The sequence below is a fragment of the Eutrigla gurnardus genome, assembly GCF_963514095.1.
Source record: "Eutrigla gurnardus genome assembly, chromosome: 6".
NCBI lineage: Eukaryota > Metazoa > Chordata > Actinopteri > Perciformes > Triglidae > Eutrigla > Eutrigla gurnardus.
The window spans coordinates 28,111,066-28,125,833 of record NC_139920.1 but is presented as its reverse complement, the minus strand read 5'-3'; the positions used below and the strand labels follow the sequence as shown (position 1 = coordinate 28,125,833).

The 14,768-nt window shown below is 42.9% G+C and overlaps 2 protein-coding genes across 7 annotated transcripts in view; one reads left to right on the top strand and one right to left on the bottom strand.

Moving 5' to 3' along the window:
* Positions 1-14,768, bottom strand: part of tle2b (TLE family member 2, transcriptional corepressor b) — a 149,692-nt gene that overhangs the window by 33,896 nt on the left and 101,028 nt on the right. The window lies entirely within an intron of this gene.
* The window catches only part of tle2a (TLE family member 2, transcriptional corepressor a), a 40,083-nt gene that overhangs the window by 3,100 nt on the left and 22,215 nt on the right, over positions 1-14,768 (top strand). For 4 of the 6 annotated variants that reach the window (XM_084010781.1, XM_084010780.1, XM_084010777.1 and 1 more), the window contains exon 2: positions 9,003-9,187. In XM_084010781.1, the coding sequence (XP_083866907.1) occupies positions 9,003-9,187 (185 nt within the window). The remainder of the gene's footprint in view (positions 1-9,002; positions 9,188-14,768) is intronic. The other 2 variants (XM_084010779.1, XM_084010778.1) reach the window with 1 other exon arrangement.

Sequence of the window (14,768 nt, the reverse complement as noted above, 5' to 3'; positions counted from 1 at the left end):
TTCATCAGGGCTGTGCTCTAGTTGTTGGTACACTAACTGTAGACAGCTTGGGTTTGTTGGCTGTCATCTCTTCTTCCACATAAGTTGTATTCAATAAAATATTTGAACTGGATTTGTTTTGTAACTGATTGTCTGACTCTTTGCTCGTCTCGGTGGGATCTCTGGAAAGGCTAATTGTTTGCAGAAAATCCAAAGTCGGAGATGTTTCTGGTCAACGTCTCGAGTGAAGTCGCTGGCTCACTATGGACTCCAGCACTCGAGACCAGTTCTGAGTTGTGTAACGGGTTAGCGTCAATTAGGCAAATATGTAATCCAAAACCCAACCGGGCATCAATGCCGTGTTACAGATTGAATGTTGTGTTGCCATAGTAAATGGTTTTTAACTGATATTCAGGTATTGGACCGTTGGTGCAACCTGGTAATGATTTATGGTAATTTTTCCATATTTGAATGTGACCAAGTTGAAGTTCTGTGCTCGGATTTTTCGGAATCGGGCCAAATTGAAACTTAACAGTTGATTTCTAAACGTTAAGTTGAGCTGGAAGGAATTTTGTAGCCTTATAATCAAAGTGCTATGTTCTTACCTATAGCACTTTGATTATAGCACTGTTCTTAAGGTATACTTGCTGAACAGCTACTATACTCAAACACTTGTTTCTATTTTTTCACTCTTACTTTATCAGCAATGATATGGTTTCTTTCTTGAGACAAATGTACTTATTGTAAGTCGCTAGAAATTTTATCTTTTTTCAACTGAACACTGGCCTAAATATCCATCTCCCGGTGTTTCCAAAAGAATACCTCGTCAGTGAATATAAGGCTAGGTAGGAGGCTGTGGTGGGGAGAGGTACTTTGAATGCGTGACTCAGTTGAAGCCTCAGCCTTGTCCTCGGAGCTTGCATAAAAGCAAGCCTCCCCTCTCCCAGTCCTAGCATGCTTTTAGCTCTTTATCACCATTGTCGTCCAGTGGTGAGTGTGGCTATCGATCAGGAGCTCGCCTGCTCGGCTCAGCCACCGATTAGATGGAGGGAGGGGGGGGTGGAATAAAACAAAGAAAAAGAGGCTGATGGGATCTGTGGTTTACACAAGCTGTTGTGGAGGTGCGTCTCGGTGGAAGGAACAAACGAGCTGAGGGGGTTACCTAATAAAAGAAGGCACCTCCAGCAATTAAGCCAGCTGACAGGCAAACTGTGGCGTTTCGCTAATGTGGGCTGACAGCAGGGAAATTTGAATAACGAGGCTTGCGGGAGGAAGGAGAGAGGAACGAGGATGGGGAGGGGGAGAAAGGAAGATGTGTGGTGCTAATGAAACAGGTGCCTGGCAGCCCCTTTAAGTGCAGGAATCATTGAGAGATTACTAGTGCGTTTCTCCAGTGCAGAGCCAAGCAGATAGCCACTTGATGGAGGGTGGGGGGGGGATGGAAGTGTGGGTGGGGGGGCAACCTGTGTCTTTTCTTCCCAAGCCGCTTTAACAATGCGACTTGCTGCAGAATGTTGACAGCTGTGTTTGAATAATTTGATATAAGAAGCTTTCACAACAGAGAAAGGACAGTGTATTGACATGTGTCATGGTCAGGTGTGGAGGTGTTTTGTGTGTGTGTGTGTGTGTGTGTGGGTGGATACACGGCGATGCACGTTCAGAAATACTATTCCGTATTAGACGTACTGTCACGGCGTCTGTGGTGGTAGTCAGACGAGGGAGGGAGAGAGAGCTTGGTGGGTGTTTACTCTGATGATCGACTCCGTGGGTAAGCAGTGTAATTAGTGGCCTGACTAATGGGCCGAGCTATATGAAGGGAGGCAGCAGCACACCATCTTCACAGATAAAGGAGACAGACGGAGAGGCAGGGCTCCAATTAAACAAATAAACTGCGATCCAAACATGTATGGTGTTTTTTGTTAGCCATGGAAGCGGCATCTACGGATGCAGTGATTTGGTCTCGGCTTCGGATTGAAATAAATATAGAGTGGATTAAGATGAAATGCATTGGATGATATTCATGGTGCCCAATGATATCGAGGTACGATGAAGTTCGTTTTTAAAAGTTTTATCATGAAATTTAATTGGAGACGTTCATGTTCCTCTCAAAATGATGTTGAATAATTTCTTTGACCCCTGACTTTTCATTTAGTGTTTGCAGATCTGAAAACCCAATTTTCCATCGAAAATTAATTTGATATCAAAATCACTATGCAACACTACTCTTCAACTAACGGACATTATATATATAAACAAAATATACAAACAAAAGTATTTCTGGAATAAACAAGCAAAAGTATTCTGGATTGGCTAAATTTAATTTAAATTCATGACATACCTTTTAATCTCTAATTGCAGGGCCTAAGTGCCCACTTAATATAAATATAATATATATTCATATACATGTGTAAATAAAGTTAAATCTGGAAGAAATGGCCAAATATTGGTTCACGGGCTTAAGCGACCACTTAAAACATTACGATACAAATGTAAGATGTAAATCTAATAACAATCAAGGCAGAAATTCAAGGAACATTTATGGTCATTATGCGACTTTGTTACACAACAAAATGCAGTTATAGTCCATTTGCTACATAAGAAAGACATAACATAACATAAAAACAATTCTCTTGTGTATATATATTTTGTAATTGCATCAGGAGGAACGTCAACAGCAGTAACAAAACAATCCTCCAGGCAGATAACATGGCCGGTCTCTTAACATTAACAACGCCAGAGAAACGTTAAGTGTTTTTGACCACCAAGCACCATTGATGTAAGCTTACATCCACCTCCTCTGGTCCCACTGGAGTCCGGCAATTTGCCGGTCAAGTGAAGCTTGATTCGGTCTCCCACCTCCCTGTTGCTCGGCCAGCCTGGTTCTTTTTCATCCACAAACCTTATGTTGATGAGTGTTGATCTATCATACCGGCTCCAGTAATACACACGAAAATACAACACATTAAAACTAGAGGTGGGTAAAAATATTGACGGCATAAGGCGATATATCGCGATACTTTGCCGCCCAATACAATATCGATTTTTCAACTCCAAAGATCGATTTAAAAAAAAAAAGAATCATGTTTAGACGCGTTGTGAATGCAGTACTTAATAACCATAATTAATAAAACGGAGAGGCTGTTTTGAATGAAATAGTTTTGACTCAACTTGTCCTCTGATAAAATTTGTGTTAAGTATCGTATCGTGACCAAAGTATCGTGATACGTATCATATCGTGAGGTTCTTGCCATCACTCACCCCTAATTAAAACTGTAGCGAATTTCATGGCAGCTTACGGCTGTTGGATCTACATGCGCCGCTGTTGCCATGGCAATCACGAGAGTCCTCTTGAGAGATTAAGACGAAACCAAATTTCGACACCTAGTTTTAAACTGTGAAATTTACATACGGTGCAATTTCTTGTTTCTAGTTGATGTACATGTTAAACCATTAAGGCCGCTTAGTGTCATCATTGTAAGCATGTTAGCATGTTCATGTTACTATTTATTTTATTAAGTACACACGGAGCTGCTAGCATGTCTGCTCTGAATCTTGTGTTCTGTGTAAACGAGCCACATTTGATGTTGAATGAAAAGTTGTTTATCAAACAGTGAGAATCTGCTGTAATGTAGAATCGCTGGGCACAGCCAGCTGTAATGATCGCAGTATGGCCGAAAAGAAACGTGGCAACCACAAAGCAGTGGTAGCATCTTCTTCTAGTTTCCTTGATTCTACGTGTGGAGGGAAAAAAAATGCATTTTTCAGTGGTGAAAATTGAATGAAGACAATAAGAGGTCCTCCAAGAGAAATCCATTTCTCCCTTGACAGATGAACCTAATATTCTTATGGCTATACAACCACATAATGACACCGATTTGGCTCCTTTTTTCAGCTCCATTAGCAAATATGTATCGCTCCGTGGGTCGCTGCTGAGGATTGGGACGCGTCCTGCGGATTCCCGTCGATATTTGACGTAGGAGTTCACTCGTGTGTGAACACAATAAAGTGCATGTGTGCTTGTAAATAGTTGTGGGAACTGCATCGTGCACACATCCACTTAGTGTTTGTAGTGGGCATGTGTGGGTGTGTAGTCCCATCCATGTGTGTGCACATGTTTCTCGGGGTGGGGGGTGGGCAAGGATGTGAGGTCATCGTGGTTTGTTGCTTGCGGTGTAATTAGTGGTAACTCAAATGAAAACAGGAATGATTTCATTCAGGGAATGCCACACTGTTAATGGTCCCTAAGCATCAGAATCAGGAGTGTGCACGGATGTTGGGTGTTTTTTTTTCTTCAGTTGCGTACTTTCTTGCATTTGTTGATGGCACGGCGTTGTGCTTGGCGTTCAGCCGTTTCTCACTCGGTTAGCATGTTTAAAACATCCTTATTGGATTGTTTCCCCCACCGAAGGGATCTGAGGTCTGATTTAAATAATTCTCTCTGTCTCTCTCATCCCCTCATCATCAGGTCCTCATTTAATCATTGCAATTGACTTAGGCCTTCCAGGGCTAAGAGAGAGATTAGTGTGCTTGTGTGTGTGTGTGTGTGTGTGTGTGTGTGGGCCCATACATCTGATCAACGAGGTCCTATCTGGGTTTTTGGCGAATTCAGCTTGTGCAATAGGTGGCCCAAAAAAAACATCATCTTTTAGCTTATGGATTTGTCAGCCGGCTTTCTGGAACGGAACGGATCACAACTTAACAACGCCGGGCTGTTCGGGGCCTGTAAACACCTCCCCAATGATTTATGCTAACGGATGAGTAATCATCAGATGATCTCTAATCATATCAGAGGAAAATCTTTTCCTTCCCCGCGCCGCCCAACCTCACGCAATCCTTATTACGGAACCTGACTTGGTATGAACCCCAGGAAGATCCAGGCTGTAATTGTGTAACAGCGATTTTCAGTCTATGTAAGCTTTGTTCAAGGGCAGACGGCATGTCTCTTGTTTGCTTTTGAGCCAGGACACGGCAGACAGGGAGGGAATAACTGAGTGTAGGATTATCAGGTGAGGCCTCCCAGTCTAGATCCATTCCCGGAGGTCACCGGGTCAGCTCCGCGGCCTGACCTCTCACTTTAAAGCCGGCTCAGCGGTTTTTCCTGAGCAGGGAGTTGGGACAGGCTAACGGCGATGGTTCATAGGAAATGTAAGACGTAGGTATTGACTGATGTAAATGTCTCATCACGATTATCCTGCAATTAGGGGTGGGTACAAATATCGATACGGCAATATATCGCAATACTTTGCCGTATAATAATAATGCAGACGCGTTGTGAATGCAGTACTATATCCTTTTTCATTTTATTTTCAATATTTATTCCAGTGAATTTCATGGGAATTAATAAAATGGAGAGGCTGTTTTGAATGAAATAGTTTTGACTCAATTTGTCCTCTGATCAATATCATGTGATGTACATATACAGGTACTTGTGTTTTCATCTTTATTTATATCGCAATATCGTGATACGTATTGAATCGTGACCAAAGTATCGTGATACGTATTGTATCGTGAGGTTCTTGCCAATACTCACCCCCAACTACAATATTATCCCAATAATCGAAATGACACTAAAGCATACTGGAATAATTTTCCTTACACTTACTTAAGATGAGATGAAATAATGTTATCATAACCCCCCCACTACATAAATAGTAACATTGAGTCTGTTCTTGAAAAAGCGTCCTATTTTTCACTTCTCTGCCAAGATGACAACTTGTGAGGATGTTCACAATTATCCCGAAATACGGGAACTCCCCACCGTCGTCACTGGGTTTTGTATGTTGGGATGGATCAATGTGTTGTTACGTGTTTACGAGACGGCATCCAGTCTAGTCTGGTGTGAATCATCATAACAATAACCCTAACCAGCAGTCTGGGGCTGTGCGTAAGCAGTAAGGTCCTGATTGGCTGAGCCAACAGAGAGAAGGTGGCTTCCTCGACCGAAAACATAAAATCCCTTTTTTCTCTTGAACATCAGAAAATAAGACGGACTCTCCCTTCCCACATCCATGCCTCTAGTGTGAGGAAGATGCTCCTCTCTTCTCTCACCTGTCCTCTGGAGTCATGGCTATGATAAAAAAAAAAGAAAAATGGAAAAAAAGAAGAAGGGAGTGATAAACAGGAGTGAGAGGATAGTTGCCTCTTTCCCCCTCCTTCCATCCTTCTTAGAAAATGGCCTTGGAGCTCTTTTTTTTATTTCCCCCCTGTGAAGAGTAATTGCTGTGTGTGTGTGTGTGTGTTTGTGTGTGTGTGTGTTTGTGTGTGTCTGTGTGTGTGTTTAATCATGGGGTTTTGTGTGATAAAAGTGTGTGTGTGTGTGTGTGTGTGTGTGTGTGTGTGTGTGTGTATGTATGTATGTATGTATGTGTGAGCACTACTGACAAAGTGTGTGTGTGTTTAATCATGGGGTTTTGTGACAAAAGTGTGTGTGAGCGGTGGGTTTGTGTGTGTGTGTGTGTGAGCACTACTGACTGTGTGTGTGTGAGCACTACTGACTGTGTGTGTGTGAGCACTACTGTGTGTGTGTGTGTGTGTGTGTGTGTGTGTTTAATTGTGTGTGTGCGTGTGTGTTGTGTGCATGCGTGTGTGTGTGTGTGTGTGTGCGTGTGCGTGTGTGTGTGCTCCAGGAGGGGATCTGGCCGACAGATTGAGAGCAGCTTGTTAGAAAGAGGAACAATGAGGCCACAGCCCCTCTCCTGTCATCTTTTTTTGTTCCCCTTCTCTCTTATTTCTCCTTTCTAAACATTCTCCGTCCTCTTCTTCTCTTTCTCTATATTTCTGACTTTCTCACTTGCTAGTCTCACCCATATTATCTTTCCATCCATCTTGTCTTTTTTTCCTTTAACCTCTGTAGCCTGTTCAGCTCAGATCTCTCTCTTCACACACTCTCCTCTTTCCTCAGTGTTTGCTTTCCTCTCCTGATAATGTTTCACCCGCTGAAACCCACGCTTTCTTTTCTGTCCCTTTCTGCCCTTCGGTACAACTGGAGCTGTCACTTCTCTACGCTCACGTCTCCCGACGCCTACATGCACGTTCTGTGGTGCTGCATAGGCAGGCTGCGCTCTCGTCACGTCAACATGCAGTGTTTGAACATGTGTTCTGTATACACTCCCACCCCCCTCCGGCGTTCTCTGCTGCACCGGAGTTGAGCGATGTTGTGATTAAGTGGTTAATTAAACATCATTAATGTGTGACGGACATCGTCGGCGTGTAGGACACCAAGATGTGAGATGTGTTGTTGTTCATGTCATTCGGGGCTGCTGCTGTCACTGAAGTCGTGGGTTATTTTGGCGAGCTGGAAACGTGGGCAGATTGTTTTTGGTATTCCCCGTGTTGGACTCAACCGGCATGGCAAGCCTTGAACTAGGGATTCTCCGATCGATCGGCCGATATGGACCCGAAACAGGTTGATTGGCGGGCCCTCAAAGTGCAGATCAGAAAAGCTGAACGCATATTTATATATATATATTTTTACCCGAGACTGTTTTTCTGCGCCTGATGTAAATTATATGAGACTGTTTTGCCGCTCTGTGTTATGAGGCTGGCAGCATGGTGAGTTCTCCAGTCTGGAATTTTTTTCACATTTTCCGAAAAAGATGTAAAACTCGCAGTTTGCAAGACATGCGATGCCAAAATTCCAAGAGGTGGTAATCAACGACGACAATTTAATACAACTAACCTCATCCGACATTTGAGAATGCGCCACACAACAGAATACGGCATTTAATTATTATTATTATTATTATTATTATTATTATTATTATTATTATTATTATTATTATTATTATTATTATTCTCCCATCCATTCTGTGATCGGATCAGCCTCCAAAAATGCTGATCGGAGCATCCCTACTTTTAAACAAACCTCTTAAAGTGGAAGTCAATCATAAAATACATTTATATAGGTATATCACTTATTTCACTAGCATGGTTAGCTTTAGTTTTTCAACAGGCTCCATTTGGCAAATGCTGTTATTAAAAGAAAAAGTACAAAGCTCTATTTCTTGACTTATTTATTCCAGGTCACACATAGAAGTCGAGGAAACTGAGTTGCCCTCTTGTTACCGTGGATGCAGCTGGTTCACTCCACATAACGCTCTCGCATTTTATTTTTAGATTCTACCTGCAAAGACGTACAAACATGTAAAAGAACCTGATCTATAGTATAAAAAGCCACCAGGAGTTAAATGTGTATTCTTAGAACTAATAAAACCTGCCATATTCTACATCAGCTCTAACGTTCCTACTCAGCAAGGAATCTAAATATGTCCTCCCCCCTTTCTTTACATCCCCCATCACAGCCTGGAAAAGGAGCGAACCGTATAAATATATAATAAACTCCCGATGACGGCGTGTAAAGTAGTCTGTATGTGACTATCGCTTAACCTCACCGGCGTACTTGACCGACGTGGAGCCTGTGAACCGGCTGTCCCGGAGCCCCGTTGGCCACTTGACAGAGAGCCAAATGGACTGACAGACGTCCCCCCCCCCCCTCCCGACACCACCCTCCTAGTCCAGCCCTCTGCCCCCTTTTGTCTGCCTGTCCCACAGCATTACCCCTATGGTTGTAGTCTCCTAATTGCTCTGAACCCTGCAGGGATGGGAGACTAAGTACAGGGTTTGAAGGAGCTACAGTTATGATGGGGTCCTCCTTTTTTTTTTTTTACCCACGTTTCTCCCTCCCACTGCTCCAGTTATTTTTTCTTTCTTCAAGCCAGACTTGCAATTAAACAAAGTGTGCTCATTTGGCTAAGAAACCGTCGTACATCTCCACCCTCCCCTCCTTGATGACCCATTCACATCTGGCTCTGCTGGCGATGATGGTCTCTGAGAGTGCGCGTACAGATATGGTGCTCAAGTAGATCTTTGCTTCCCGTCTTTGCCTTTTAGTTTAGATGCAACTATTGAAATACATGTGCAGTGAGTCAGCTTATAAAGAAATGATTCAGCCCCTTGACCGGGATTTCAATATCAAATGTCAAGAATTGTTCTGTACTTTTAATTCTGTTATTAATTTCCTTAAGTTGGCTGTCTTCTGTTCTCAGGCGCCACTCCAGCCCCCTCCGGGGTCCTCGGCCTCAGTGGTGGCAGCTGCGGCGGCGGCGGCAGCGGCGGCAACGGGGGCGCCCCAGTCACTGAAACTGACCTACCCAGAAACCTTGGACCGCATCAAGGAGGAGTTTCAGTTCCTGCAGACCCAGTACCACAGGTGGGTGTTCTTACCGTTTCACAGTGCGTGGTGGTGTTTCTTCTGGGCATTTAAAGCAAACGCAGCGGTGATTTTAAGAAATGCAAGGGGCTGCAGAAACCAGTTTGGGTGATGGATCCACAGGGTTGAAGGTTTGTCAGATGCCAACACACTGCACTGGTTTATAATGATATGAGACAGGGCATCACAACTCTGTAAAGTAATTAAAGAGACAGTGATTTTATGCTCCGTTTGACGGCTGAACAGTAGACGTATCATGTTCTCAGGACAAAGTGATCAACCAGGAGTGTGTTGCCACAATAATGTGGATATGGTGCTTTTCTTACTAGAGTAGGGACTTTTGGAGCCAGTGCAGCTTGATGATCTCTAAAATCTCGTTTCTCAACTCGACCAACCCGAGCTTTGAGCATATGAGAATGCAGGCTGCTCTTTTTTTTTCTCTCTCTTTTTTGCATTACTGTATGGTGTTGAATGGGCAGGAATGTGCCCAGAAGGCCTTTTGAATGTGGGATTTGGGCCGACTGTGGAGTCCCAGCCTTCTCTCCCCCCCTCCATCTCTCATCCTCTCATCCTGCTTTGATTTAGCTGGCCAGAATCTACCCTCCCTCCCTTTCTGTCCCACTTCAAACTTCTTTTGTACGGTGCCCCTGGCCAGAGCCCCTCTAACCCCCGCGGCTACTGCTACGCTGCTTCCTTGTACACACAAGTGTGTGTGCTAGTGTGTGTGCTAGTGTGTGTGCTAGTGTGTGTGTGTGTGTGTGTGTGTGTCTTTATCCCTCTGTCTGTTCTGCTCATCACAACCTCAAAACAACACCGAGCCTCGAACGCCTGCATTCACACATACAGGTAGTGTATTGTTGACCGCCCAAGATGGGGCCTAAAATCTGAAGGATATCTAATAAGCTCTACTTGAATGATGATTATAAATGTACTGCTAATTATTATACACACATTAGTATTATTTCCTTTAAAGTGTTGTCTCACTTCTAATACTTTTGTCCGGTTGGTTGAGCTTCTCGATGTCGCAGCTTGTTGCAGATTAACACACCACACACTTTAGTGAACGTTAGAATATGAGCTCATTTAGGACGGTGAGTTGTAATTTGATGATAATTAGTTTAATTTAACTGTACGGCTGTGATACTGGCATCATTTTATCAAATCCTTTTAGAATAGAATTTTGTCTGAATGTTGGAGAATGGCTTGTTGACTCGAATTAGAGGACAATCCAAGGTTATAACCATGCAACGTTCTGTGGACCAGCCTTTGAGCAGCACTGACCGAGACAAATAAACGTTCCTGTGGACGTGGATCTGTTGATTGTGGTGTGATCCATGGCGCCTTAATGCATGGACTTATCGGAGCCTCGCGAGACCCTGAACACTTAATAATAATAAAAACAGCAGCCAGGGAAGTCGCAGGCATTTCTAGTGTATAAATGATCAGCCGCTCGGGTCCCGTCCAGAGGAAAGTCAATGCCAAGAAATGTGTTTTTTTATGGGCAGCAACAACAGATTCATATTGAATAGTTCAATACGACCATGAAATGATTTCTTGGATGCTCGTTTACTTTTTATTTTAATGTTTAAAATTCAGTTCCGACGGTGCAGCCTATTATTGATAAGAATGGCATCTTTGGTGGGGATGTTTGTGGTTGTTTTTTTTAAATTAAAAAGACGGACCTGTTGTAAACACACCTAGCTTCGTCTCCACTTATTGTTAACGTATCATCGTCTTATGATTTACTTGCTCTCTCTTTAGTATTTGTCGCTGTCCATTGACGGGGGGTTCTGATTTTCTGGTTTAACGTTGCCATGGCGTTTTGTGAAGGGAGGGACTGGCTGCAACAAAAACGTCTGCAGCCTCGGGGCCTGAAGTGATATTAAGGCATGCGTGGGTGTGATCAGCTCTCGCTGGCAGCCGTTCAACGTTACACCTCGTGTTACAAAACACCTTGAGCACCGCCCTCTTGCCAGGTGCTGCCAGTGAGAAGAAGCGAGGAGGATACACAATAAATGAGTGATGAGATTAAGAACACGGTCGGTAGCAAAGCGATCACGTGATCTGCGTCTTCCAGTTTCGATAGCGCAACGTGCTGTTTTTAGTCGGCCTGGTTCAGGTTTCCAGGAAAGCTTTGTTCAACCTTCCTACGAGCCTCTGAAGAGCCCGGGGGATGCACGCCAGATTAATCCAGTGTAATGAAGAGGACTTTTAAGCGTAGCTCACGACAATAGCAAATGTTATTGAAACTGATTGTGTTGTCAGATGGCTTTTCACATATCTGTCAGATGGATGTTGTGACTGGCAGGTAGGTCTGAAGCTGTTCATTTGAATGACTGTAATACAAATGGCAAACATGTGTTTTAGAGACACAGCAACAAACTTACTTTGAACTTCTACCATTGAAAACTTCTTAAGAAATGGAACTTTCAGGAGGGAAGATGGGATCACATGTTTTGTTAAAAACCAGGCCAATCAAGTCAAAGGTTTGCCTCTGGGAAAGAAAAATTATAAATAATATAAAAAATAAATGTGTTATTTTCTTTAATTTGAAGAGTTTTCTCTTGGACATCGATTACATTTTTGCATTTTTTACACTCGGTCACCAGTTTATTATGTCCATCTAGCTAAAAGTTATGCCCTGTAATAAAACATAAATACTACTTTCATGACAGTTATTCTTTTTTTATTGCCTTTTGGTTTTGTTTCAACTTTTATGGTGGTTTGAGGCTGTTTGTGTTATGCTTTAATTAGAGGTTTTTCTAGTATGTCGTCCATCTAATCTCCATCAACAAAGGTTGCCAGGTGAACGTTTTAGTACATTTTGCCGATTTACATTCACGCTTCAAAAAATTCATAAAATTGGTGTTCATTTGTGAACAAAACATGTAAGTATCATAAACTTAATCATTGGCTCTTTGTTGAGGAAACCAGTGCGGCGCTAATTTCCATGTTCCTTTTAAAAAAATATTCGTCATCCTTTCAGCACTTTATGATGATGTCATTTTTAAATGCGTTTCACATGTTTTGCAGCTGAAACATGGATGGGAATGATTATATTACTTTACCTAGCTTTATTACGTAGGCTTTTTTTGTGTTGTGTGTATCAAATCTCCAAGGAGCCCAGTCATGCATGTCGTCTTCTCTGGAGCCATGTGCTACTTTCAGGTCATTAAACCACCATTACATTGTGGAAAAAAAAGGTATTTCAATGTCGCAAGCAGCCCTAAGCCGAGGTTACACTCCCAAACTGCTTGGAGGACGTGTTCCACATCCACGCTGTAGATACGCTACCATTTGTTCCATAGTGGAGCCTCCATGTTCCCCCTCTTATGAAATGAATGTCCCACCAGTCGCCAACCTTCTGGACCCCGCAGAAAGTATAACCTCAGTTTAAGAACCCATCAGAGGGTTAATTATTATTTTTTTAAATCTGTTTTGAAGAGGTCCAGACGGGCCGGAGCACAGATCCACTTGATTCTGTGTGAAGACTTCAGGTTGATGTAATCAGACCCGCTTGTAAACGCACACTGCGGGGAAATCATCTGAACCCCCACAGAGCCAGAAACGAACACAACACCGACTCCCGGTACGAAGCCTGCGCTTAACGCGCACTCGCTCATTGTACGGGGCCTCCCCAATTATCAGCGCAAGCAAATGGAGGTTGTCTAGGAATAGCAGGGCTTAGTTGTGTATTTTGTCTGCAGCGAAGGTGGCTGGATTCTGATAGATGTTGGATTAGACGGCAGGAAATAGACGGAGGGAGGGGATTAGCTCTGATGAGCTGAAGTGTGTGTGTGTGTGTTCTAAATGTGTGTGTGTGGCGCTTGTTGGTTTTGGTGCCGTGTGTTTTTGTGGTTGGTAAGAATGGATGAGAGATTACGAAGGCAGCTAAAGAAAGAGAAGGGTTCATTAATTAAAGGGTCACTGGGGGGTCACCTCAGCCGCTCTGCTTTCTGCGGCTGGATGTGTGTTAACTATCTAAACGGGCTGTAATCAGCAGATAGAGGGGAGATGGGAGGAGTCGCTGACATGGCTCTCATTACTGTAATTTTCTTTCTATAAACACACACACACAGGTTGGTGTGTGTGTGTGTGTGTGTGTGTGTGGTCTGTAGAGTAAGATAGGCTCTCCACTCGCCGCTAACGTGCTGTCACTCATCACTTCTGAGCCCCTCCACTCGTAATGCTCAAATTCAGCCTGTTATTAATATTAACTACACTACACAGGCTTATACGTTGCCAATGGCATCATCGGCAATGTGGTTGTTTCACTTCCTGTCCACTAGAGGGTGTTTCAATAACATTTCCAATAAATATGTTGAATCACAAATGGGTGACAGCTTTCTAGATGAGTAATAATTGAGAAAGTTGTCCCCGTTGCCATGGCTACGCCCTCATCTCACGTCAGCTCTACTCTCACGTTCTCACGTACGTCCTGCTGTCGGTCTCCTTCCTGATGAATCAGCCGATGGAGACGCGGGTCGCTCTAGCTTAGCAGTAAGCAGCATGAATGCATCTTCGTCATGACGTCATCGCTTCTAGAGGTCCGTCGATATCTTTAGTTTTTTCATTTCACCGAATGCTGTGGTTCAGAAAACTTTATTGTTCACCAGACTTCATGTGTCAAAAGCATCCGTTTATGCGGGGAGGCCGAGGCGAGATCGGCTAACGTTAGAAAACACGTTTCTAAATAAATTATTAAATACTTATTTCAGCATTCAAATACAGAATTTTTATACTATTTGAATTATATGCGATTCCTGAAGCTCATTCCAACAGCCTTTGTGTGTTCCAGACATGTGTGTCATTTTGAAAATATTAGTCTTTCACTATATGCTTATTATTATTGGCAAAATGTAGCATTTCAGAGACGGAGAGTCTGGTGACAATAGTGCTGAAATAATAATCCGTCATCTTTAAACATGGGCTGGTTCCAGCTCGTGATACACTTCTTTTCCGTTTGTATATACGAGCTGTTGGTTGGACTCTTTTTTTTAAATTTTTATTCTTGATTTTTGAGAAATTATAAGCCTCACTGTTTTACTTTAGGTGGCCCATTAACTGAATCACTAGTAGATTAGATTTAATATCTAATAAAAATGTCTAATGTGGGATATCTTCTCTAATTTATGAATCGGCAGCATCTAATATTGTTGGGTTTTGAGCAAAACAAGACATTCGCCACCAAGTCTACACTTTATTTATGACAATTTCTTTATGGGGCTAAAACATAATCAGTCAAATCAAAGTCAATCAAATCAAAGTCGGTAACTCTGTTTACTGCTTTAACATCAACCAATCCAAATAGAGATGCCCAGTAGAGCCACGTAGAGACCGGGCTGCACCGGTCCAGGTCTGGAGGAGACCGCCGAGAGTCGAGTCCCTCTCAGTGGAGTTGAATATATCTTCTTCAGCGTACCTGTATACAGAAGGCTGCGTATGTGTAAACAGATATAATTACATAAAATAGACTGCAAACGTCTGTGTTTAATTGCCCGTCTGTCGCTCACCAAATGATGAAAATTATATTTGCTTTAGGGCTTGTGTTTATAGTTACGTGTGCATTTTATTTTGTGTG